The sequence below is a fragment of the Aethalodelphis obliquidens genome, unplaced genomic scaffold, assembly GCF_003676395.1.
Source record: "Aethalodelphis obliquidens isolate GAN/ISIS:26980383/991018 unplaced genomic scaffold, ASM367639v1 scaffold124, whole genome shotgun sequence".
Lineage (NCBI taxonomy): Eukaryota > Metazoa > Chordata > Mammalia > Artiodactyla > Delphinidae > Aethalodelphis > Aethalodelphis obliquidens.
The window spans coordinates 282,016-306,499 of record NW_020838068.1 but is presented as its reverse complement, the minus strand read 5'-3'; the positions used below and the strand labels follow the sequence as shown (position 1 = coordinate 306,499).

The 24,484-nt window shown below is 37.7% G+C and overlaps 1 protein-coding gene across 2 annotated transcripts; it reads left to right on the top strand.

Annotated features, from left to right (window-relative positions):
- Nucleotides 1-681: 681 nt before the first annotated feature.
- On the top strand, nucleotides 682-14,722 carry PTPN20 (protein tyrosine phosphatase non-receptor type 20). 2 transcript variants are annotated; one of them, XR_003431125.1, is made up of 4 exons: nucleotides 682-1,016; nucleotides 4,862-5,077; nucleotides 13,722-13,783; nucleotides 14,618-14,722. XR_003431125.1 is itself a non-coding variant. In XM_027098526.1 (3 exons), exons 1-3 carry the CDS (start codon nucleotides 855-857, stop codon nucleotides 13,785-13,787), a joined length of 444 nt encoding a protein of 147 aa, XP_026954327.1. The 2 variants fall into 2 exon arrangements, 1 of the variants encoding a protein (XP_026954327.1); XM_027098526.1 differs by lacking the exon at nucleotides 14,618-14,722 and having other exon boundaries at nucleotides 855-1,016; nucleotides 13,722-13,787.
- Nucleotides 14,723-24,484: the final 9,762 nt, after the last annotated feature.

Below are 24,484 nucleotides of genomic sequence, written 5' to 3'. Positions count from 1 at the left end.
CTCATATTTGTTATAATAGTCCATGTTGGACGAGTCCCATGTTACTTGGAGCACATCCCCTTTGTAGCATCCTTTTGCCACAATACCTTTGATTAGCATGCCACTTCACCACATGAAGGCTGGGAATGGACATAAAATATGGCTGCCTTGTGTGGGGGGCATTGGTAGAATTACAGTAATCCTGGGATTTGTATCTGCCCAAGTACCCCAATCTTTTTTTTTTTTTCTCCTCCTGGCTCTGCTGCTCTGGGCTTGCAGGTTTTCCGGATTTGTAGGAGAATGTCATTCATTCACTTGCTCCCTCAGAGGCCTCCTCCTTTGCTGTGTTCAGTCACAGGCTAGGAGGTACCTCCCTTGGCCTATTCCTACCTGTGCCATATGTAACAGAAATCTCTCAAAATGTCTGGATACCGATGGCATCCTTCTCTGTTCAGAAACTGATTTTTTAAAAAGCTACCTTAACCTAATTGTATGTTTCTTAGGTCATGCCAGTAGATTTTGGGGAGGGAAAAATTTAAATTCATGGACTGAAATAACCCTTTGAAAAGAAATTCCTATGCCACCTTCTCTGTTGGTCAAAGAGATAAATGGATTTACCTGTGTGAAAGGGTTTCATGAAATCTGGGTGTATTGCATCTCCTGCTTTTCCTTTGTCTACCCTATGTTTCTGTGTTTGTAATAGATGATTCAACGTGTGTTCCTCTTGGAGAAAACAAGGACTACATCAATGCTAGTTATATTAAAATAGTCAATTCTGGAGAAGTATTATTATTATTGCTACCCAAGGACCACTGCCAACTACCACAAATGACTTTTGGCGAATAGTTTTGGAAAATAATTCTAATGTTATTGTCATGATAACCAGAGAGGTAGAAGGTGGAGTTATCAAATGCCACCATTACTGGCCTGTTGCTGTGAAGAAACTTTTGGAACTGAAAAATTGTCATATCTTCCTGGAGAACTACCAGATACTTCAATATTTCATCATTCGAATATTTCAAGTTGTCAAGAAGTCCGTAAGTTAAAAAAAATCAGTGTTAGATATATATTTCATTATATAAGCACACGTGTCAGGATGAGAAGTTAGGGGTAAGATGGGACATAGCTGGGGATACTTTTTAAAGTAACTTGTTTTTACTTCTCCCTGGTACCAGAAACTAAGACAACACCACCTCTACTTCTGCCTAACCAAACTCTGACTGGAGAGATGAAAAAATTGAAAAGGTGAGTTGGGGCGGTTGAGAGTGAGTGTTGGAAGTTGCCTAATCCTGGGATGTACTTCGGCTGCTTCTGCTGAGAGTGACAGATGTGTATGGAGTCCTTAAGATATCCTGATAATCACTGTGCTAGGCACTGTTGCTCCTTACTGAGTAGCAAAGAGTTCAGTGCGCTTACTGGTACCTCCAGTTACTGTGCTCAATGAATGTGGTAATATTGAGATTTGTATGGGATGCTTTGGGAGCTCAGAAGGGAAGTACTTAGCTCTCCTTGGGCTTGGGGGGAAGACTTGCTAGAGGAGGTGACATCTGGATTGAGAATAACCCAAATGAGAAAGATGGAAAGAGGAAGTAGATGATCAAGGTATAAAATAGCATGGGATATGTATAGAGAGATACAAGTAGTTAAGTGTTTCTGGAATGTAAAAGTTCAATGCCAGGGAGTAGTGAGAGGTGAGATGAGGCTATAGAAAATAAGTAGAGAAAGCCAGAACATGAAATGTCTTGGATTTCAGCTAAGGAATATGAACTTCATTATGAAGATAATTGGGAGACATTGAACAATTTTAGTAAGAAGCGTCCATGATCAACTAGGGCAGTTAACAATTAGATAGAAAGCAAAGACTCTGGTGTTTTTCAGATAAAATTGGCAGACTTTTTGTGACTTATGACTTATAAGTAGCGTTCAAAAATTATGCTGTCAAATGCGATAGCCACATTTGGCTATTTTATATTTAAATTATTTAAACTTACATAAAATAACAAATTCAGTTTCTCATTTATAGTATCCACACTTCTAGTATTTAATCACATGTTAGTGGCTACCATATGGGCAGCAAAGATATAGAGCATCTGCATCATTGTAGAAAGTTCTATTGGGAAGTAATGGTCTAGAATAATTCATAGAATAATTCATTTCTTGCTCTAACAGACTCAGAAAACAGAAAAGGAATGATTTATAGGAGAAGGCGATGTTACATTGCTCTAAGTGGATTTGATTAGCAGGTAGGTGATACATGTGTTCTATAGGAGTGAAGGGGATGGGAGTTAAACCAGAAACTTGAAAAGAGTGATGAGATTTGGAGTCATCATCAAAGAAGTTGATTGGAGCACAGGCAATGATCAGGAAAAGGGTTGCTGGAGGTGCTGAGGTTGGAACCCATAATTTGCGATAACAATAAAATATGCAACTATGTGGTTAATTTTTTCCTAACCATGGGATTCCTGAACACAGGTTATGAGACTTACCCAGGGAGGGATGTTGCTTAGTGTATGTGGCAGGATTCAAAGGATGAAAGGAGTTGACAGTTTGGTAAGAGAATGATTTAGATAATTAGCCATGAAGTCTAAATTTAGGGAGATGGATGGAATCGGGCTAGGAGGAAATGGAGGACAACAAGGACAGGAGAGCTCCGTTTAGTCACATTGTTGGAGTTGAAGTGAAGCACAAATGAGGTGGTAGCGTAACAGCTTCTGCTCAGAAAATGATGTTGGAATCTAAGAACTGGAAGATTTTTGATATTGGACATTATAGATGATGGTGAGTCTAAGGAGTGATCACATTGTGAGGACTAGAAGAAAGAAATGGTCTCCTCTGCAAGAGAGAAATAAAAATGTGAGGTTAGAGTGTCTGTTTGGTTGTTGAGATCCCAAATTTGCCTGGTCACAATCTGTGGTAGGGTGATAGCGATGAGAAGGTGAAGCTAAGAGGTATGAAACTCAAAAGGAAGAGAGGTTTTCGTACAAAGAGAAGGAATAATGAATTGGAAATAGCATTGGGCAGCTAGCGGTATGCAACCTAATCTCTAGGCTCTGTGGTACCTGGAGTACAGGAAAATAGGTGGCCTTGATTAGAGAGGGCTGCAGAGTGCAGTGCCCATGGGAGGCAAGGCCAGGAAGTGGAAGAAGCATTTAGGGAAGTGATGATGGTTTCCACGACTTTACTGTGGGATGGGGGCCTGAGTGCAAAGGGAGATGTTGAAGAGCTAGAGAAGTGGCGGGGGGGGGAAAAGGATAGAATTGAAGAGCATGAGGATCGGAGCATAGAGTGGTGACGAAGCCAAGAATAGTAATAATGGCTGACATTGATGGAGAGCTTGCTGGCTGTGTGCTAGGCCCTGTGCTTGCTCCGTACACCTGAGGATTTGCCTGATCCTTCACTCTCCTAAGACTTGTTGATTCCCTCCTATTAACCAAGTATTGTGCCAGATGCTGGAGATAGAAAACAGAAACAGCCTCAACTCTTAGAGTGCTTACAGTCTAGTGGGGGAGGAAAACACCAGTTCCAAATAACATGTGATACTTGCTATGGCAGGAGAAGGACAGCATGCTTGGAGAATACAGGCCAGGTGGGAGGCCCAGAGGGATGATCTGTCTGCAAGGATTCAAATGCTCAGTTCCACCTGTGCACCCTTGACAAGGGCGTCTAGGATGGTGGCCTTTGGGCTGAGGCCCGCAAGCCTCAAGACCATGGGGTTGATGTTTGGAGAATCTGCATCATGGCACTGTGTCAGGAAACCAGTGAGGCCACCTTCGTGCAGGTTCTCAGTGGTCAACAGTGCGTGAAAGGTTTAATCCCTAAGATATGTGATGGAGTGAGAGCTATCCTCAATTGGGTGCCTTCACAAGATTTTCAAGTGTCGATTTCCTCATCCAATTTCATGTGCCGATGATTCAAAATTGAGGTTTTCTGTTTGGAACTTAGGAAAATTGTATTTCTATTTGGAACGCAGAAAAAGGTGGTACATTAGGGAGAAGCAGAGGAGCAGTGAGAAACCCTTCCTGAGTTTTTTCACGAGGGTGCCCGGTGAAGTAAAACAAGGGCTCCACATTGGGGAAAGGGTGAACCCTCTGGAAGGGATGATCGGTAAACTCAAAGTGCTTTATCTGTCAAGCCTGAGGAGAGTTCCATGGCTCCACTTTCAGGGGGTTCAGCACAAGAGCGGGGACCAGAGTCTACTCACGTGGTCATTAACTGCCCAATTCTCATCACCGGAGGAGGTTGCCCCCCACCAAATCCCGGTTAAGCAGCTTGACAGCACTTACTGTTTTAATTAAATTTAGTATCATAATATTTAAGCCGAGATAGATTGCTTTTCTATCTTATTCCTAACATGTCAGCTCATCTTTCATCCTAAGTGTTTTGGATTCTTGGTTTGTTTGGACTCTTCTACATTCTCATGGTGCAGAAGAAAGATGGTAGAGTTAGATTTGGGAGGACTGCACTATTGTCCCAGCTCTAAACATATGAGCCTTCTGACCTAGCATACATCTATCAGTCAATCAAACGCTTACTTTTCATCTGTAAACTGAGGATATCACAGTGCTTGCCTCCCCAGGGTTGATGTGAGGATTAAATGAGATAATGCGTGTGAAGTCCTTAGCACAGTACCTGGCACAGAGTAAGGGCTGAATTCCTGTCACCTGTTAGTATTTTTATTTTTATTATCCTATTACCATATAGCAATTAGTATTACTATTTCTGGCATATTAGAAATTAAAAGAAGATCTCTACTATAAGACGTTGATAAATCTCTCCTCTCTCTCTGCCTTCCTCTCCCTCCCTCCCTCCTTCCCTCTCTCCCTCTCTCCCACACTCTCTCTTTCCCTTTCTCCCTCTCTCCCTCCCCACCCCACCCCCACAGACAGGAGCTAGTCACTTTGTAAAACACTTGCAGTTCACCAAGTGGCCAGACCATGGCACTCCTGCCTCAGCAGAAGGTTTTATAAAGTATGTTCGTTTTGTGAGGAAGAGCCACCTTACAGGACCCATCATTGTTCACTGCAGTGCTGGCATGGGCCGGACAGGGGTGTTCCTATGTGTGGATGTTGTGTTCCGTGCTGTTGAAAAGAACTTTTCAGTAAGTGTGTGAATTAAGCAGATAAACTGATGCTGTTAGTAAACACTATACTTTTAACAGCCTTCTAATAACTGAAGACTAATATTTGGCCTTCAAGAGCAACCGAGTAAATAGAGAGCCTGTGAGCTTTGGATACCTGCTTCTCACTTAACTGCTGCAGGTTCTTGGAGGTGGTTGTGAGAATTAAAGTACGCAATGCAAATGAATGGCTTCGGACAGTGTCTGGAGCGTGGTAGGTGCATCGTAAACATGAGTTCATCTTCCTTTTCTTTCCCTCCACCCACGCATACAGTTTTTAGAATCTTGTTAGAGAATGTTGATGATGTGTGCCTATTTTTAATGAACAGAAATACATGCATGTGAGCACATTGGGAAAAAAAAGTAGACTTCAGAGTTAATGAGAGGTCCCTGGGTTTGACTGCCAGTTTTGCCACACATTTTAGATTTTGGTGACTTTCTGCAAATTGCTCATCTTCTCTGAAACCTAGTCTTCTCATATGTAAAATAAGGCTAATAATATTGTTGGGTTTGAGTCAACCGTTAACAATTCTTTATTTTCCTCCTAAATTTGGAACCAGCTAAGGGATAAACACAAGAATTAGACATACGGTGATTCTACTATGATCTTTATTACTGATTAATTAGGGAATGTGGCTTTGGATCTGTGCCCCAAAAGGCCTACTTTTACTGAACTGCTTTCCCGTGCTGCAGAAGTGAGGAGGGGAAGACATTAGTTAGCAGGCACTGCGGGGTGGCGGGGGAAAGCGGCTCTCACCATGTCCACAAGGAGTATGAAAATCCACACCTCGGTCGTAAGACAACAGGGGCTACGAGGCATTTGTCCTGGTAGGCAAATTTTGCAGAGTTATCTTGTTATCAGAACAAATGTTAAATCTCTGCTCTCTTAGGCTTTATGTAGTTATACCCCAAGAGTGACAAACTCCCCCTTGTGATAGCAAATTGGCTGCATGGGTTCTACAACTCTCCATTCTAAGGTAGTATTACGTCGGGGGTAGAAAAATGTCCTCTCCCAGAAACTCCCTGGAGGACAGAGGGAGTTTATTTTTCTCAGAAGCTTGAGCCAATATCTCCTAGCATTTCACTGTTTCCACTTCAGTTATAGCCCTTTCCCTAAACTGATCACTGTGGGAGATGCTGGTCCATTAAGGTCTGTCAGGACTACTCCAGGCCATACAGCTGAGAATGAGAGAGGAATGGTTTTCCAAAGCACACTGAGAGTTTTGTTTTGTTTTTTTTAATAAAGAATGAATATAAACTGGGTGGTAAAAAAATGACAAATGTCCCCAAAATGCTGAAAATTTAAGTAGTATGAATCGGATGTTACCTGTTCCTATAATTAATGTTGTTTTATCCTTTTAACAGAAAACGCATTAGCATAATTTTATTTTATATATTCTTCGTCATAATTAATTTGTTTATATTTGTTCTTATTTTATATTCCTTATAGAAACTATAAAAACTATAAATATTGTATTTTGTGATTCTGAGGAGCACTTTTTTTTCCCCATCATTATACCTTCTTTAAACTCAAAATGTGTTTTATAATAAGTCATCTGTCAGCTTAATTGACAGTGTTTTTCTTAGCATTATGTAAAATAGTGACGTATTTTACAATTAAGGATGCTTAGATTTGATGGAAAATAGTGGTTCAAAAAAAAGAAATGCATCTATTGTTGCCTTATTGGCTTTTCATAGAGCCTTGAGCTGTCAAATGTTCTTACTTATGCCCCTCTCTCCTCTTTTCAGAAATTTTGTCCACCAGAGCTACTTAAAGTATGGTCTTGGACCAGCAACAATCTGTGTTATTTGCAGCAAGATAAGTTTTCTGGAATTGAGAGTAAGCATTTAGAAACTTTCAAAGCAGTTTGATATCTTGCTGTGACATCCAAGAGCATGACAGTGGGTTGGCCTTGGTGAACAGGATGTAGACCAGTTTGTGCGTTGTGGAAATCACACAGGGAGTCTTACATGCTGCAAGCTGTATACCAGCCGTGTGTGGCTAACATTTTAAGATTAGTTTATCAATTATAACTCTAAAGGATATGAAAATCTGAGAATATGTAACCATTTATTTCTTTTTATTGTTATTTTATAGTCATTTTTATTTTTAAGTAAGCCTGCTTAAAAATCCTTAAAACATTGAGAGCAAACTGGCTCTTCTCTTGCCAGCACTGGTATTGCTCTGTAGTTGAAACATTCTCCATAGAACTTTCCCCTCTAACCGTCTTCAACATGCAATAATAGTTGTTAATTATCAGTTACCATATTATCACATAATGAAGTGAGTAATCCAAAATTTAACACATTAACCTTTACGAAATCAAAAATTCTTACCACATCCACATCACTAAACACACTGTCCAGTTCATCTGGCAGGTTTCTTTTTTTTTTTTTTTGGTAGCAAGACTTTCTTGATGAAGCAGTGTGTTGGTTTATCTTTTGGGATAAATTCTTTAATCTGTATAACTACCTCAGACTTGTTTTGTTGTCATTGCAGCTCTACTACCAGAACATAATCCTACACAAAACTTACAAATTACATTTGATGACAGTGTAGTACTTTGCATTTTTATGCAATTTAAGACTAGTTAGTTGTGTTTATCAGTAATTAAACTGAGAAAAGGAAGAATTCTTCCTTCTTATCACATCATTTTCAAATCACACATATACCAAATCACTATGTTAGCAATAGCTGTGTAGTCAGTAAGTTGCAATGGTAAATACTTTGCTACTTTTGTTTTGTGAGTTGGTACCACTTCGCATCACTAGCCAGTCCCTGAATTCATCAAGCTGTGGCTTCATTAGAAAATGGTACTTTAACTATCTTTTTTTGCCATACCTTCAGCTCAGATTTTCAATAAAGCACCTTCAGTACAGTCTGTCACCATTATCTGGCAATCGTGTAAGGGTTTTTAGTCTTAGCAATTCAAAGTGCTATTTTGTAAGTCTGCAGAGTATTAATGTTACATGTGAAATGTTGAACATGAGCTTTTTATTTTAGTATTTTTTAAAATAATTCTTTTGTCTTGGAACTTATTGCTTTTGTTTTGTAAGTGACAAGTACATTTTAATGGTTTCTTTGCTTTGTTAGCCAGTACATCTTTGCAATTAATACAAGTGTGGTTTTAGCAATTCACAATTAATAATGGCTATAAAACTCAATGTATGAGGAATCATAATGCTAGGTAAAATTAACATGAACTCTTTTGGTCTTCATTTCTTTGTAGTTACTTACACTATTATCATTTGGTTAACCACTACAGCTATATTCAGAAAAGCTGTGCCTTTTCTTGTCAAGACAATCCAGGGCAGCGGCTTTTGCCATCAGTAAATTAAGGTTAAAAATGAATAATACAAATATATTTTCATAATTTGCCTAATCTTAAATTACAAATTAACAGACTTTCAAGCAACAATGGTTTTTAAATTCATTGAAGTTCCATTTTATCAATATTTCCTTTTATGGATCATGCTTTTGGTGTCAAGTTTAAGAACTCCTCACCTAGCCTAAAGAATCCTTAGGTCCTAAAGAATTTTTCCTATGTCCTTTTCTAAAGTTCTGTAGTCTTATGTTTTACATTTAAGTCCATAGTCCATTTTGAGTTAATTTTTTTATAAGGGGCAAAGTTTAGGTCAAGGTTCACTTGCTGTTCTTCCTCCACTGAATTGTTTTTACACCTTTGTCAGAAATCATTGGGACTGTTTGTATGGGGCCTGTTTCTAGTTCTGTATTCTGTTTCATTTATCTGTGTGTCTATCCTTTCGCCATTACCACACTTCGGATTCCTGTAGCTATATAGGAAGTCTTAGTATCAGGGAGAGTGATTCCTTCTCTTGCAAAATTGTTTTAACCATTATAGGTCTGTGCCTTTCCATATAAATTTTAAAATTAGCTTGTCTATGTTTACAGAAAAGCTTGAGGGATTTTGATAGGATGAATTGACATTTTTACTATGTTGGATCTTCCAATATGAATGTGGTATGTCTCTCAGTTTATTTAGGTCTTCTTTGATTTCTTTCATCAGCATTTTGTCATTTTCAGCATATAGCTTCTGTACGTGTTTTGTTGGATTTATTTTATTGTAAATGGTATTGTGTTTTTACTACCGTGTTCGTTGTGTGTACACATATGTACAAATAAGTTGATTTTTGTGTTTTTAAAAAATATTTATTTATTTGCTTGTGCTGGGTCTTAGTTACAGCACGTGGGCTCCTTAGTTGCGGCAGGCGGGCTCCTTAGTTGTGGCATGTGAACTCTTAGTTGCAGGATGCATGTGGGATCTAGTTCCCTGACCAGGAATCGAACCTGGGCCCCCTGCATTGGGAGCATGGAGTCTTAACCACTGTGCCACCAGGGAAGTCCCCAAATGCAGTTGATTTTTGCATGTTGATCTTGTATCCTATGATCTTGTTGAACTCACTTATTAGTTCTAAGAGGTTTTTTTGTCCTGTTTTGTTTTGTTTTCAGATTCCTTGGGAGTTTCTGCATAGACAATCATTCCATCTGCAAGTAGGGACACACTTACCTCTTCCTTTCCAATTCATTTGCCTCATATTTCTTTTTTCTGGTCTTATTGAGCTACCTGGAACTTCAAGTGTGTTGAAAACAGAAGGTGAGAGCAGACATTCTTGCCATCACTAATATTAGGGGAAAAGCAAATTAAAATTATTTGTTCTATGAAAGATGCTATGAAGTGGATGAAAGGACAAGCTATAGACTTGGAGAAACTGTTTGCAATCCACATATCCAACAAAGGTCTCACATCTAGAGTATATAAAGAACCCTCAAAACTCAATAGTAAAATAAATAAGTAAATAAATAGGCAAGTGATTCAGTTAGAAAATGGGTAAAAGACATGACATTTCAACAATGAGGATGTATTGATGATAAATAAGCACATGAAAAGATGCTCAGCTTCATTAACCTTTAGGGAAATGAAATTAGAACCATGATATTCAGCTGCATGAGCTGCTTGTAAATTTTGTAGATTAATCCTTTGTCAGTTGCTTCATTTGCAAATTTTTCTCCCATTCTGAGGGTTGTCTTTTCGTCTTGTTTATGGTTTCCTTTGCTGTGCAAAACCTTTGAAGTTTCATTAGGTCCCATTTGTTTATTTTTGTTTTTATTTCCATTTCTCTAGGAGGTGGGTCAAAAAGGACCTTGCTGTGATTTATGTCGTAGAGTGTTCTGCCTATGTTTTCCTCTAAGAGTTTGATAGTGTCTGCCCTTACATTTAGGTCTTTAATCCATTTTGAATTTATTTTTGTGTATGGTGTTAGGGAGTGTTCTAATTTCATTCTTTTACATGTAGCTGTCCAGTTTTCCCAGCACCACTTACTGAAGAGGCTGTCTTTTCTCCACTGTATATTCTTGCCTCCTTTATCAAAGATAAGGTGACCATATGTGCGTGGGTTTATCTCTGGGCTTTCTCTCCTGTTTCATTGACCTATATTTCTGTTTTGGTGCCAGTACCATACTGTCTTGATTACTGTAGCTCTGTAGTATAGTCTGAAGTCAGGGAGCCTGATTCCTCCAGCTCCTTTTTCTTTCTCAAGATTGCTTTGGCTATTCGGGTCTTTTGTGACAAAGGATTAATCTCCAAAATTTACAAGGAGATCATGCAGTTCAATATCAAAAAAATAAACAACCCAATCTAAAAATGGGCAGAAGATCTAAATAGACATTTCTCCAAAGAAGATATACAGATTGCCAACAAAAACATGAAAGAAGGGCTTCCCTGGTGGCGCAGTGGTTGAGAGTCCGCCTGCCGATGCGGGGGACGCGGGTTCGTGCCCCAGTCCGGGAGGATCCCACATGCCGCGGAGCGGCTGGGCCCGTGAGCCATGGCCGCCAAGCCTGCGCGTCCGGAGCCTGTGCTCCACAATGGGAGGGGCCACAACAGTGAGAGGCCCGCGTAACGCAAAAAAAAAAAAAAAAACATGAAAGAATGCTCAACATCATTAATCATTAGAGAAATGCAAATCAAAACTACAATGAGATATCATCTCACACCGGTCAGAATGGCCATCATCAAAAAATCTACAAACGATAAATGCTGGAGAGGGTGTGGAGAAAAGGGAACCCACTTGCACTGTTGGTGGGAATGTAAATTGATACAGCCGCTATGGAGAACAGTATGGAGGTTCCTTAAAAAACTAAAAATAGAACTACCATACGACCCAGCAATCCCACTACTGGGCATATACCCTGAGAAAACCATAATTCAAAAAGAGTCATGTACCACAATGTTCATTGCAGCTCTATTTACAATAGCCAGGACATGGAAGCAACCTAAGTGTCCATCGACAGATGAATAGATAAAGAAGATGTGACACATATATACAGTGGAATATTACTCAGCCATAAAAAAGAAACAAATTGAGTTATTTGTAGTGAGGTGGATGGACCTAGAGTCTGTCATACAGAGTGAAGTAAGTCAGAAAGAGAAAAACAAATACCATATGCTAACACATATATATGGAATCTTAAAAAAAAAATTGTTATGAAGTACCTAGGGGAAAGATGGGAATAAAGACATAGACCTACTAGAGAATGAACTTGAGGATATGGGGAGGGGGAAGGGTAAGCTGTGACAAAGTGAGAGAGTGGCATGGACATATATACACTACCAAACGTAAAATAGATAGCTAGTGGGAAGCAGCCGCATAGCACAGGGAGATCAGCTCAGTGCTTTGTGACCACCTAGAGGGGTGGGATAGGGAGGGTGGGAGGAGGGAGACGCAAGAGGGAAGAGATATGGGGATATATGTGTACGTATAACTGATTCACTTTGTTATAAAGCAGAAACTAACATACCATTGTAAAGCAATTATACTCCAATAAAGATGTTAAAGAAAAAACCATAATAAAATATCACTAGACATCCATCAGAGAGGCTAATATAAAAAATAATGACAACACCAAATGCTGGTGAATGTTTGAAAAAACTAGATTACTCATATGTTGCTTATAGGAATGAACGTAAAATGGTATATCCAGTCTGGAAAATAGTTTTAAATTTTCTTTAAAAAAAACAAAAGCAGAACTAAACTAAACTTACCATATAACCTTAGGAATAACACTTGGGTATTTATTCCATAAAAAAGAAAACTTATGTTCACACATAAACCTGTATGTAAATGCTCATAGCAGATCTATTTATAATAGCCCAAAACTGGGAAACAACCTAGATGTTCTTCAAGAAGTTTAATGGTTAAAAAAATTGGTACCTGTCCATACTGTGGAATACTATTTAGCAATAAAGAGGAATGAACTACTGATACACTCAATTTGGATGAATCATGAGGCAATTAGACTAAATGAAAAAAAAGTTAGTCTCGAAAAGTTAGATATTACATGATTCCATTATGTAATCCCCTTGAAATAACAAAACTATAGAGATGGAGAACAGTTTACTGGTTGCCAAGGGTTGGGGGTTGGGGTGGGTGGGTAGTTCTAATGGATAACAGGAGGAAGTCTTGTGGGGGAACTGTTGTGCACATTGATCGTGGTTGCAGTTGCATGAATTTTCACATGTGATAATATTTTATAGAACTATACATACACATACATGCCCACTCTCACAAAAGATTGCATGTTAAACTGGCAAAATCTGAATAAGCTCTGTAGATTGTACCAATGTCAATTTTTTGGTTTTGATGTTATACTCTAGTTGTAGAGGATGGTATAATTGGGAGAAACTAGGTGAAGGATACACAGACTCTCTCTACATTTTTTGCAACTTATTATGTATCTATAATTATTTCAATATAAAAATTTTTAAAGGCTTAATTAACATTTTAAATTATTATAGAAATGACAAATTATATAAATAAAGGAATGTTTACATTTTCTCTGATTTTTATGTACTTTTGGATTATAGCTGACAGTTGACAAACCTTAAATTTCATGTGGTTTTGCTGCACATGACTCGTCCTCAGCTTACACCACATGTGACTTTTCAGGCAAGTTCAGCAACACCTGAGCTGGTCTATATCTTGTTCCACTGATGAGGCTGCTCAATGTTACACCACTGTCAGATTGCCGTAAGAGTTTCTAAACACTTATTACCCGTTTCTGGACTCATCTCATTGTGGTCTAGCAACATCCCTTTGCAGACCTGCACCAGCTTAGTGACCACACTGGGTAGTGCTGGTCTCCGTGCACAGGTGCAGAATCTGGTGTTGGGCCAACTGTTGCTCAGGGTCTCCATTTGAGTTGAGAGGGCTCTTTATATGAGAAACAGCTGTGTTACTGTTGTGGCCAGAAAAAGTCGTCTATGCTTCAGACTTTTGCAGAATCACAGTGCTGCTTTAAGTTCTCCCTTCTGAGAACAGAAAAGTATACACAGGGGCAAATTTGTTGTTATTTCTTTTGGAGAACATTTCTTATTATAAATGATTGCTTCCTGCTTTTTCCTGGAAACCCATTTAAACAAGTCTTCCTTATCCATTAGACAAGGTTAAACATAGTACATTTTCTTATGACTGAAAATGAGAACTTTCTGGTTAAATCTTGAGATATCTTTTACTGGAAAGAAGTATGGCGTACTCCTTTGGCATCTGTGGGTTTTGTGTTTTCCCCCTCTATGGATAATACAAGATTACTGTCATCCTGTTACAGTTCAACATCATGAATATAGTGGGCCAAATGAGAGAACAACGTTATGGAATGATCCAAACAAGGTAAGTCTCACTGCATAAATTCTAATAAGAACAATAATGAATATAAAGATGAACATTGTATAGCACATTACAATTTGTAAAGCTCTTTTGCCTACACAGTTTCATTGAATTCTCACCGTTTGAGGTAGACGTTAGTTATGCTCTGATATTACTGATGAAATACTTCAAGTTCAGAGCAATGAAGTTTGTTCCATGATGTCATTCAGACAGCAAGTAGAGGAGCCAAGACTGAAACTGAAGTCCCCTAATGTCCACACACATGCTTAGTCCATAATGCCATTTTAAGTAACATCTCTAAAGTTATTTTCCATAAATTTCTGGATGGCAATTTTGGGATATTTATTTGCAACCAAAATATCAAAGTCACTGACATGTCATAAAAAGGAAATCATTTATGTCACAGATTAGTTACATTAATCATTGGGGGATCAAGAGAATATGGATAATGAAAATAAACAGGTACCCCTAAATCTTTTTTAGGGTTTTTTTAGGCAATGTTCAGTGATATGAAGTGTTTCATTTGAACTAGGCTACGTCTAAAAAAAAGTTTAAATTTGATTTATCCAGTGAAGATATAAAGAGATTGAGATTGAGTCAGTTTCCCTTCTGTTCAGTTAAGCTTCAGTTAACTAGTTCTAGACCAAGAACTATATTATTATCATTTATCTTCCTGATATTTTTAAAAATGTATTTACATAAAGAAGTTCTTGGTTAAGTGTTTGCTCTTTTTAGGCACTTTTCTTTGTGGTTGAAAAGTACAAATGTGTTTTCTGAAAGTGGATATTGATATTCAATTAACATTCCATTGTTTTTCATATATATATATGTATTTAGGAGCAGTATATCCTTTGTTATAAAATTGTGCTTGAAGTTCTTCAGAAGCTTCTGACTTTAAAGTAAGAAAGAATTCTGTTGCTTCACACTTGAAATTACCAAGTGTCTTGGAGCCTCCTCAAAAAGAACATGTTCGAGCTGTGCTGAAGGGCTTTGCTTATGCAAATGTGCTGTCTTGGTGTATCATTTGACTTTCTTTCTGACAACTCCCTGAAGGCAGCATCATTTGGTTTGGGGTGGACGGTGTTTACCCACTGAACTTACTTAGGTAATATCAAGTACCCTCCCACATTTTCCAATGAAATGAAAGTTACATAAAACAACTGCAGCCTATTTGGTTGAAGGGGTTACAGAACCCAATAAAGGACTTAAACTGTATTATTTAAGATTTTATTTGGAAAGACAGCTGAAGGGAGCTGAGGATTCTGCAGATCACAAGATCGCAAGATCATATCATGACCTCTTACAGGCATCTTCAAGACAGATACGTATCCATGTTTTTTAGCTAGAGTCTGTACTTGTAGGTGGTGTTTGAAAAACTTAGGTCACTAAAGAGTCCGATTAGGATGGGTTAACTGTCTATGCAAATTGGCTTCCATTTTCCTATACTTCTACACTCCTCTTGGGCCCCAGGGACCTTGGAGGACAAGCTGCCTTTCTAGAGCAGCTGGACAAGGACCTGTTGGTCTGGGAAGCATTTTCATGGGTGGGCAGAGTTCCTCCTCTCCATCACATGAGCACTTTGGTGAACGGTCCAAAACTAAAACAGATGTTTATATAGAAAATCCAAGAGGAAATTTTTGCCCGTCTTGAGTTCTTTCCTATTCCACCCGAACACTTAACATATTACTCAGTCTGCTTTGTTAAAAGCAAACATTACATTCTACTTGCCTCTTACTCTCTGCCCTTTAGCTAACCAATAAACTTTTATATAATCTGTATTACTTACTTCTGAGTATCTCTTACAGCAGATATATTTTTCAAACTAAAATCTATGATAATTATTTTTTTTCTTCAGAGTTCCATTAAATCATTTATTTCCATAACTGCCCCACCTCCACTGTAACATTTAGAAGTTGGCTTTGGGAACCAGATTTTGGAAAACCAAATTCATAGTTGTGAAAACGAAAATTTCCATATTCTGTTTTTGAAAAGATATGGCCATTATTATATTCATCTTATTATAGGACTTTGCCTCATACAATTACAGTGATATTTTGGTCAAGAGATTTCAGTGACCAGTTATTCTTGATTATAAACTATAAAGCAAGTGATACATGTCTCTGTATGATGTAATTCAGTGGAGATCAGAATAGTCTATGCATTATATTGGGAAAGTTTCTAATATCAATCTGTAAATCTTGAATTTTTTTTTTTTTTTTTTTTTTTTTTGCGGTACGCGGGCCTCTCACTGTTGTGGCCTCTCCCGTTGCGGAGCACAGGCTCCAGACGCTCAGGCTCAGTGGCCATGGCTCACGGGCCCAGCCGCTCCTTGGCATGTGGGATCTTCCCAGACCGGGGCACGAACCTGTGTCCCCTGCATCGGCAGGCGGAGTCTCAACCACTGCACCACCAGGGAAGCCCCACAGTAATCTTCAGTTTGGATATTTTGCCCACATAGAAATAGTAGACTCAACTAAAGTATAGTATTAGAAGATTCATTATGAAGTATGGATAAAAGATATCTATGCACCAAAAATCTTCCTCTATATCAGGGGTCAGCAAACTATGGCCCACAGGCCAAATCTGACCTATTGCCTGTTTTTGTAATAGAGTTCTATGGCCACTTCTTTATATATTGTCTGTAGGTGCTTTTGTGCTACAATGGCAATGGCAAAGTGGCAGAGATCACATGGCCCATAATGCCTAAAATATTTATTATCTGGCCCTTCAAAGAGAAAGTTGGCCAACCCCTTTAATATATCTTTTTAATAGGAAAAATATCTCTGAGCAATAGGGATATGTACCATATATATTTTATAAAATGTATAAAATACTTAAGATTAAACTTACCAAGAGCTTGACCAGTTCATATTCTGAATGAATAGTAAATGAATAGTAAATGCATGAAAAGAACCATGATAGTTTTGAAAAGAAAAATTAATTGTGAGGAAGGGAGAGGGTTTGCCTTAGCAATAATCAAAGTGTTGTCTAAAGTCACAGTAATTAAAACAATGTGAAACTGGTACAGGGATACATAAATGGCTCAATGGAACAAAATAGTCAAGAAGTAGACTCCACAGACTCGTATATATTTGTGAATATTTAATGTATATTGTATGCTAAAGATAGCATTCCAAATCCAGAGCTTCAAAATATATGAGGCAAAAACTGATAGAACTGATAAAACTGGAAAGATAGAAAAATCTGCAACTATAGTTAGAGATTTCACCTCTTAATAGTTAATAGAATAAGTAGAAAGAAAGTCAGTAAGGATATAAAAGATTTGTATAACACTATCAACCTGCTTGACCTAATTGACATTTGTAGAGAGCACTTCACCAAACTATAGCAGAATATACACTCTTTCAAGTACACGTGGAACATTCACCAAGAGAAATTATATTGGGGGTTCAAAAAGTCTCAATATAACTCAAAGGAAAGGAACTATATAAGTATGCTTATGGAATTAAGTAGAAATCAATAATATAAAAATATTTCAAAAATTCCAAAGTATCTAGAAATTTAACAGTGTACTTCTAAATAACTTGTGTGTCAAAGAAAAAAGAGAAATTAGAAGATACTTTGAAATAAATGAAAACACAACATATCATAACTTGTGAGAAGCAGTGACAAAGTTTAGGGGGAAAGTCATATTCTTGGTTGGGCTATGCTGAATTTGTTATGTCTGTGGGACCTCCAAGTGTCTCTGCAAGTCTAATGTTAAAAGGATTCCTGAGCTGAAGATCTTAGAGAGTGTTTGCCTTGAAGGTGATGTTTGAAGGCATGGGAATGGATGAGCTCCCTAAAGGAAGTGAGATGGAGGCCAAGGGCTTAGCCCTGGGGAATGTCAACATTCATTCCCACTTTGACTGCCCTTCATGGCCCAGCCTAAGAGCCACGGTTCTTCTTTCATGAAGCCTCCTAACACTCATCTCTCCCTCCTCTGATTCTTTCCTCAGTGCTTTTCCAAGTCTGTGGTAAAGACCTGTTTTATTTACAAACAGATGGACCCCAAAACAGCCAAAATATCCAACAGATATTTACTGGAAAGTGTGGTGGGTTAACAGCAATTGAAACTGGATGGGTATCACTACTGTCCACTTCAAAAGTGAGTAAGTGCAAGCAGCACTGGGTAAGACCTAAAGGGGTTGGAGCAGTCTAGTTCTTATCTACTCTAAAAGCAGACCAGCCAAGACTCTTTTCCAGGACAGAGTCCTACACTGAAGAGAAACTGTAGAATCAAAATTGAGCAGAACAGGGATAATAGGGATGAAGAAAAGAGAAAGTCCATATAAAAGTGAGTGAGGGGAACAGGGCTGGAAAACCTTTTTAATGTTTTAAAATACAAAAAAGTTACAAGAGAGAAACTACAGTATGCAAATGACTATATGACCTAACAAGGTAGATATAGTCACTTAAAATGGGGGGAGAATGGGTATACTATAGGCAAAAATTGTTTAAGTGATTTGGTAATAACTGGTAGAGTAGTACTGGATTATTATTTTTAGCCTATTGTAATACTGGGTGAAGCAAATGAGTAATTATGTGATGTTTGAATTCAGTTATCCTCTGTGTCATTGTGAATGAGGACTCTAGATGTAGAAGAAAAAAGATATAGGTGTAATACAGAAGTTAAGTAAAAACCCTATAGTTCTCAATTGAAAATAACAATATGAACCCAGGAAGTATTTAGATGCTAGATAGAAAGACAGATGCTTTGTCAACTTAAATGGCTTAGAAACAGTGACCAACTTAGTAAAAATGAGCATCCCTAGTGCCCAGATTTTGATTTCTAAATCTTGCAAGAATGAAAGTGACATAGACATTTTCAGATACAACAAAACTGAGTTTGCTTCCAGCAGAGTACCCTAAAGGAAATTCTAAAAGTTAAAATGCCAGAAAATTATCCCAGATGAGTTAAAGATGGAATTAAGAGGAGAGAATGGGTTAAATGTTTTGTTGGGTTTAAAATACACATATTGAATTAAAATACAGGGACTTCCCTGGTGGTGCAGTTGTTGGGAATCTGCCTGCCAGTGCAGGGGACACAGGTTTGAGCCCTGGTCTGGGAAGATCCTGCATACCGCAGAGCAATGAAGCCCGTGCGCCACAACTACTGAGCGTGCGCTCTAGAGCCCGCGAGCCACAACTACTGAGCCCACATGCCACAACTACTGAAGCCTGTGTGCCTAGAGCCCGTGCTCCGCAACAAAGAAGCCACTGTGATGAGAAGCCCACGCACCACAACGAAGAGTAGCCCCTGCTCGCCACAGCTAGAGAAAGCCCATGTGCAGCAACAAAGACCCAATGCAGCCAAAATAAATAAATTAATTAATTTTTAAAAATACATTACGACACTAACATACTGGTTGGGAGAGATATAAATAGATTTAAAATATTCTGAGGTTCTTGGACTATTCAAGAGAAGGGTAAATTTATCAATTAATATTAGATTTTGATAACTTTAAAATGCTTCTTATAATTTCTGTTGTAACTACTAAAAGAACAGGAAAAGTGTATAAGTTCCAAATTAAGAGAAGGTAAAATATAGGCAAGACAGGACAGAAAAAGAAACAGAATGTGGTGCAAATAAAAAGCATATAAAAAGAGTAGACTGAAGCCCAAAGATATCAGTAATTATAATAAGTGATAAGTGGATGGAATGCTCAACGTGAATGATGAAAAATATCAAGAAACAAATTTAAAACATAAGGATACAAAAAGGCTTAAAATAAAAGGGTGTAAAAAAGGATGCAAACACTAGGCAAAAGAAAGCTGGCATGGTATATTACTTTTAGACAAAATAGAATTTTAGCAAAAAGTGTTACTAGAGAGGTTCTCTGGAAATATATGACCACTCTAAATTTGCACGCACCTAATAACAGGGCATTAAAATATATATACAAAATAAATGAAGCATATATATAAAATAAAAAACTATAAGGAGAGAGACAACTACAAAATAATAGTGAGGGGTTTAAACCTCTCTTAGTAATTAATAAAACAAGCGGACAAAAATCAGTGAGACTATAGGAAGAAGACAGCCATCTATAGGCCTCAGAAGAAACCAACCCTACCAACACCTTGATCTTGGACTTTTACCCTTCAGAATTTTAATAAAATAAATTTCTGTTGTATAAACCAAAAAAAAAAAAAAAATCAGTGAGACTATAGAAGAACATGATGTACCCAGTTGACCAAAGAACATATATAAAACGTTGCACCCAAGACTGCCAAATATACTTTTTTTCAAGCTGTCGTGACACTTATACCAAAAATGACCCTGGGCCAAAAAGCAAATTTCAGTTTATTTCAAAATAATTAAAATCATAAGCAGTGTGTTTTCTAAACCAAATGCAATTATGCTAGAAATTAGTAACAGAATGATAACTGGAAAAGCCACATATATCTGAAACTTAAGAAATGTACTTTTAAATAAATAATGGGACAAAGGAAAAATCATAATCGAAATAAGTTTGAACTGATAATGAAATTAGTACATTTAAAAACTTTTGTGAGAGAGCTAAAGCAATATTTAGAGGAGAATCTATAGCCTTAAATACATATATTAGGAAAGAAAGGACGAAATTAGTAAGCTAAATAAGCATTGATCTCAAGAAGTTAAAGGACAGCAAAATTAACCAAAGTAAAGTAGAAGGAAGTTTAGACTAGAAATGAATGACATAGAAAACAAATATATGATAAGGGGAATCAACATAGCTTGATCAAAACTGGTTCTAGAAAGACTGATCCAGAAAAATGAGAGAAGGCACAAATAACAAAAAGCAGGAATGGAAAAAAAGGTGTTTCATTATAGAATCTGGAGACTTTAAAAAAAGAAAATGCAGGGCTTCCCTGGTGGCGCAGTGGTTGAGAGTCCGCCTGCCGATGCAGGGGACACGGGTTCGTGCCCCAGTCCGGGAAGATCCCACATGCTGCGGAGTGACTGGGCCCGTGAGCTGTGGCCACTGAGCCTGCGCGTCCGGAGCCTGTGCTCCGCGACGGGAGAGGCCACAGCAGTGAGAGGCCCGTGTACCGCAAAAAAAAAAAAGAAAAAAAAAAGAAAATGCAGGCTCTAAAAGCAAAGGCGACAAAAGAAAAAATAAATAAGTGTGAGTATATCAAACTAAAAAGCTTCTGTACAGCAAAGGAAACCATCAACAAAATGAAAAACGCAACCTACTGGATGAGGTAAAATATTTGTAAATCATATATTCGATAATGGGTTAATATCCAAATATATAAAGAACTCATACCACTCAATAGCAAACAACAAATACAAACAAATGATAAACAAAAAAACAAGCAAGCTAATTTAAAAAATGGGCAGATGATTTGAATAGACATTTTTCCAAAGAAGATACAGATGTCCAACAGGTACAAGAAAAGATGCTCAACATCACTAATCATCAGGGAAATACAAATCAAAACCACAGTGAGATAACACTCACACCTGTTAGAATGGCAGTTATCAAAAAGACAAGAAATAACAAGTGTTGGCAAGGATGTGAATAGAAGGGAACCCACATGCTCTGTTGGTGGGAATGTAAATTGGTGCAGCCATCACGGAGAACAGTATGGAGGTTCCTTAAAAATTAAAAATAGAACTACCATATGATCCAGTAATTTCACTTCTGGGTATTTATCCAAAGAAAACGAAAACACTAATTTGAAAAGATATATGTACGCCCATGTTCACTGCAGCATTATTTACAATAGCCAAGATATGAAAACAACCTAAGTGTCCATCGATGGATGAATGGATATAGAGGGTGTGGTATATATGTATACAATGGAATACTATTCAGGAGCAAAAAAGAATGAAATCGTGCCATTTGCAACAACATGGTTGGACCTTGAGGGCATTATGCTAAGTGAAACAAGTCAGACAGAGAAAGACAAATACTATATGACCTCATATGTGGAATCTAAAAAACAAAACAAAATAAAAACCAAGCTCATGGATACAGAAAACAGATTTGTGGCTACTAGAGGCAGGAGTTGGGGGTGGATGAAATGAGTGAAGGGGGTCAAAAGGTACAAACTTCCAGTTATAAAATAAGTCATGGGGATGTAACATACAGCATGGTGACCATAGTTAATAATACTTTATTGCATATGTGAAAATTGCTAAGAGAGTAGATTTTAAAAGTCCTCATCACAAGAAAAAAAATTTTTTTAACTTGTATGGTAAAGGATGTTAACTAGACTAATTCTGGTGATCATTTTGCAAGATATACAAATATCGAACCGCTATGTTGTATACCTGAAACTAATATAATGTTATATGTCAATTATACCTCAATAAAAAAGCTGAAAAAAAAAGAGAATATCCATAAGTTATGCCAACACATTTGAAATGAACAGATCCCTAGAAAAACTAACAATCAAAATAGAAAATCATAATAGGTAGGTTTAAAATTTCAAAGAAACTGATTCATAATTAAAACCATTCCACAATAAAAACTTAAAGTAGGTGGCTTCACTGGCAAGTTCTAAAAAATAATTAGAAGTGTCTCCAATCTTATACAGTTCTTTGATAGAAAAGAAAAAGGTTAGCATAGCATTGATACCAAAACCCAAAAAGGAAACGATGAGAACACATCAGGTCAATTTTCACTCATGAACATGTATGCATATATCCTAAACAAAGTAGTAACAAATTGAACCTAGAAATGAACTGTTAGGAGATAATTTTTAAAGAACCATAATTATTACTTTCATAATATTAAATATACAAAAGTCAAAATTTGTATTTAATTCATCAATTAATGAGGGAACCCATAAGCTAGTTCTCAGGAAAATTTTAAAATATCACACATAATTAGGTATACAGTAAGCTACAAGGATATATTGTACAGCACAGGGAATATAGCTAATACTTTACAGTAATTATAAATGGAGTATAACCTTTAAAATTGTGAATCACCATATTGTACACATGTAACTTAAACAAAAATTAAAAATTAATATTAAAAATACATAATTAATTAAAATTTAATACAATTAATAACAATTTTTAAAATTACACATAAATGCTGAAGTTTACAAATAGATGATAAACTGGCTTTTACCATAATGGGTGAGAAGAAGAATGAATTGTCTCTCCACTGGGCAGATTTAATTGACATGTCTATGGATCAGAATCATTTGCATTGCTATCAATTATCTGCAATTACAGAGTTGTAAAATAGCTCAAAGACTAGAAAGGTAGAGTACCCATAAAAATCAGAAAACCTAAAATTAAAAAATTCCTACTTTTCCATTGAGAACACCAAGTAATCTTTTCGGTCCATTTCAAAGCTGTTTACAGTTTTTCCTGGCAATATAAAAAGGATAAGATATCATGATCAAATTGCATTTATTCTAGGAATACCAAATTGGTTTAACAATGTAAAATCAATGAATGTGATTCATCACACTAATGGATTAAAAGAGAACATCCTACAGACAGCTCAACAGATGCAGAAAAATTCTGATGAAATTTGATATCCATTTCTGATTTTGAAAAAGAAAATTCTTAGCCAACTAGGAACAGAAGGGAATTGCTTCAATCTGCTAAAGGATAGCTGCAGCACATTTACAGGTGATGTTCATTTAATAGTAAGACATTGTTCCCTCCTACAAGACAAGTGCTGTCTTGGACTTGTCTTCTGAAAAATGGGTAGGCATGGAACTGGGAAAACAGAGTCCACTACACAGTCAGGCTTGGATAGAAGCCCCAAGGAAACAACTAAATGTCCCTTGATGCAAAAGATCATGCCTTCCTCACTGGTGATGATTCTTAAGTTCTTTCTCAGATATAGAGGGAGTGGATTTGGTTAATTTTACACCATAGAGCACCTTCAGTATCCTCCAACAGTATCCTTTCTGCCCAGGATCAACACTGTGATGTCAGCAATCCAGAACCAATCCTCTCACAAACCCAATGTAGAAAAGGTACTTCACAGGTCAAATAGAAATGCCTATGTTAGCAGTATTTTATTCTCTAGGAAAGTACATCTGAAGAGCCCAGTACTCTAGTGTTAAGGTGCTTGTTTACAGGGAATTCTGCCTGTGTGAAGTTGAAAGCAAAGCAGAGTATTAAAGCTCTTTGCAACAAAGGGCCAAAATAAAGAGACACAGCATTCCAGAGTCTGAGCGTTACCGGCTCTACAAAACTAAATGGTGCCTGGGTCCCTTAGTGACTGTCCAAGCTGGACTGCCACTGAGCACCAGGGCATGTTGAGGCCTGCCCAGGATGCCTGGGCTGACATGCTTATGGGAGCAGCTTATTTTTATAAGACTTCTAATGACCTCTCAGGGGAGTTAATGTCTGTGCCCGCTGGCACTGACAGCTGCCTCCAGAGCTAAGTGATGGCATTTGGGCACAATGGGCACCCCCTAGCTTCTCAGGTCAAGTTCTGTGGAAAAGAGTCGTCCAGGGGGTAAAGGCTCCTGCAGGAACCATGAGTAAGGGATTTGTAAGGGAGGCCTGGGGTTAACCAGGGTTGCTCACGTTTCCTCTGGCTGTTGACCTTCTGGGAACATATGTCAGGTTGAGGGAGGGTTGACGGAACAGTAAGCTGTAAAAGCAAGTCATATAAAGCAGCAATAAGAACAAATAATCTGGGAATACACTTTTGTTGGGGTTCATCAGTGGTTTTAGTGAGAAGAAAAGAGGCCTCCGCTCATCACGGTAATGACAAGGCCAGGGCTGGATCT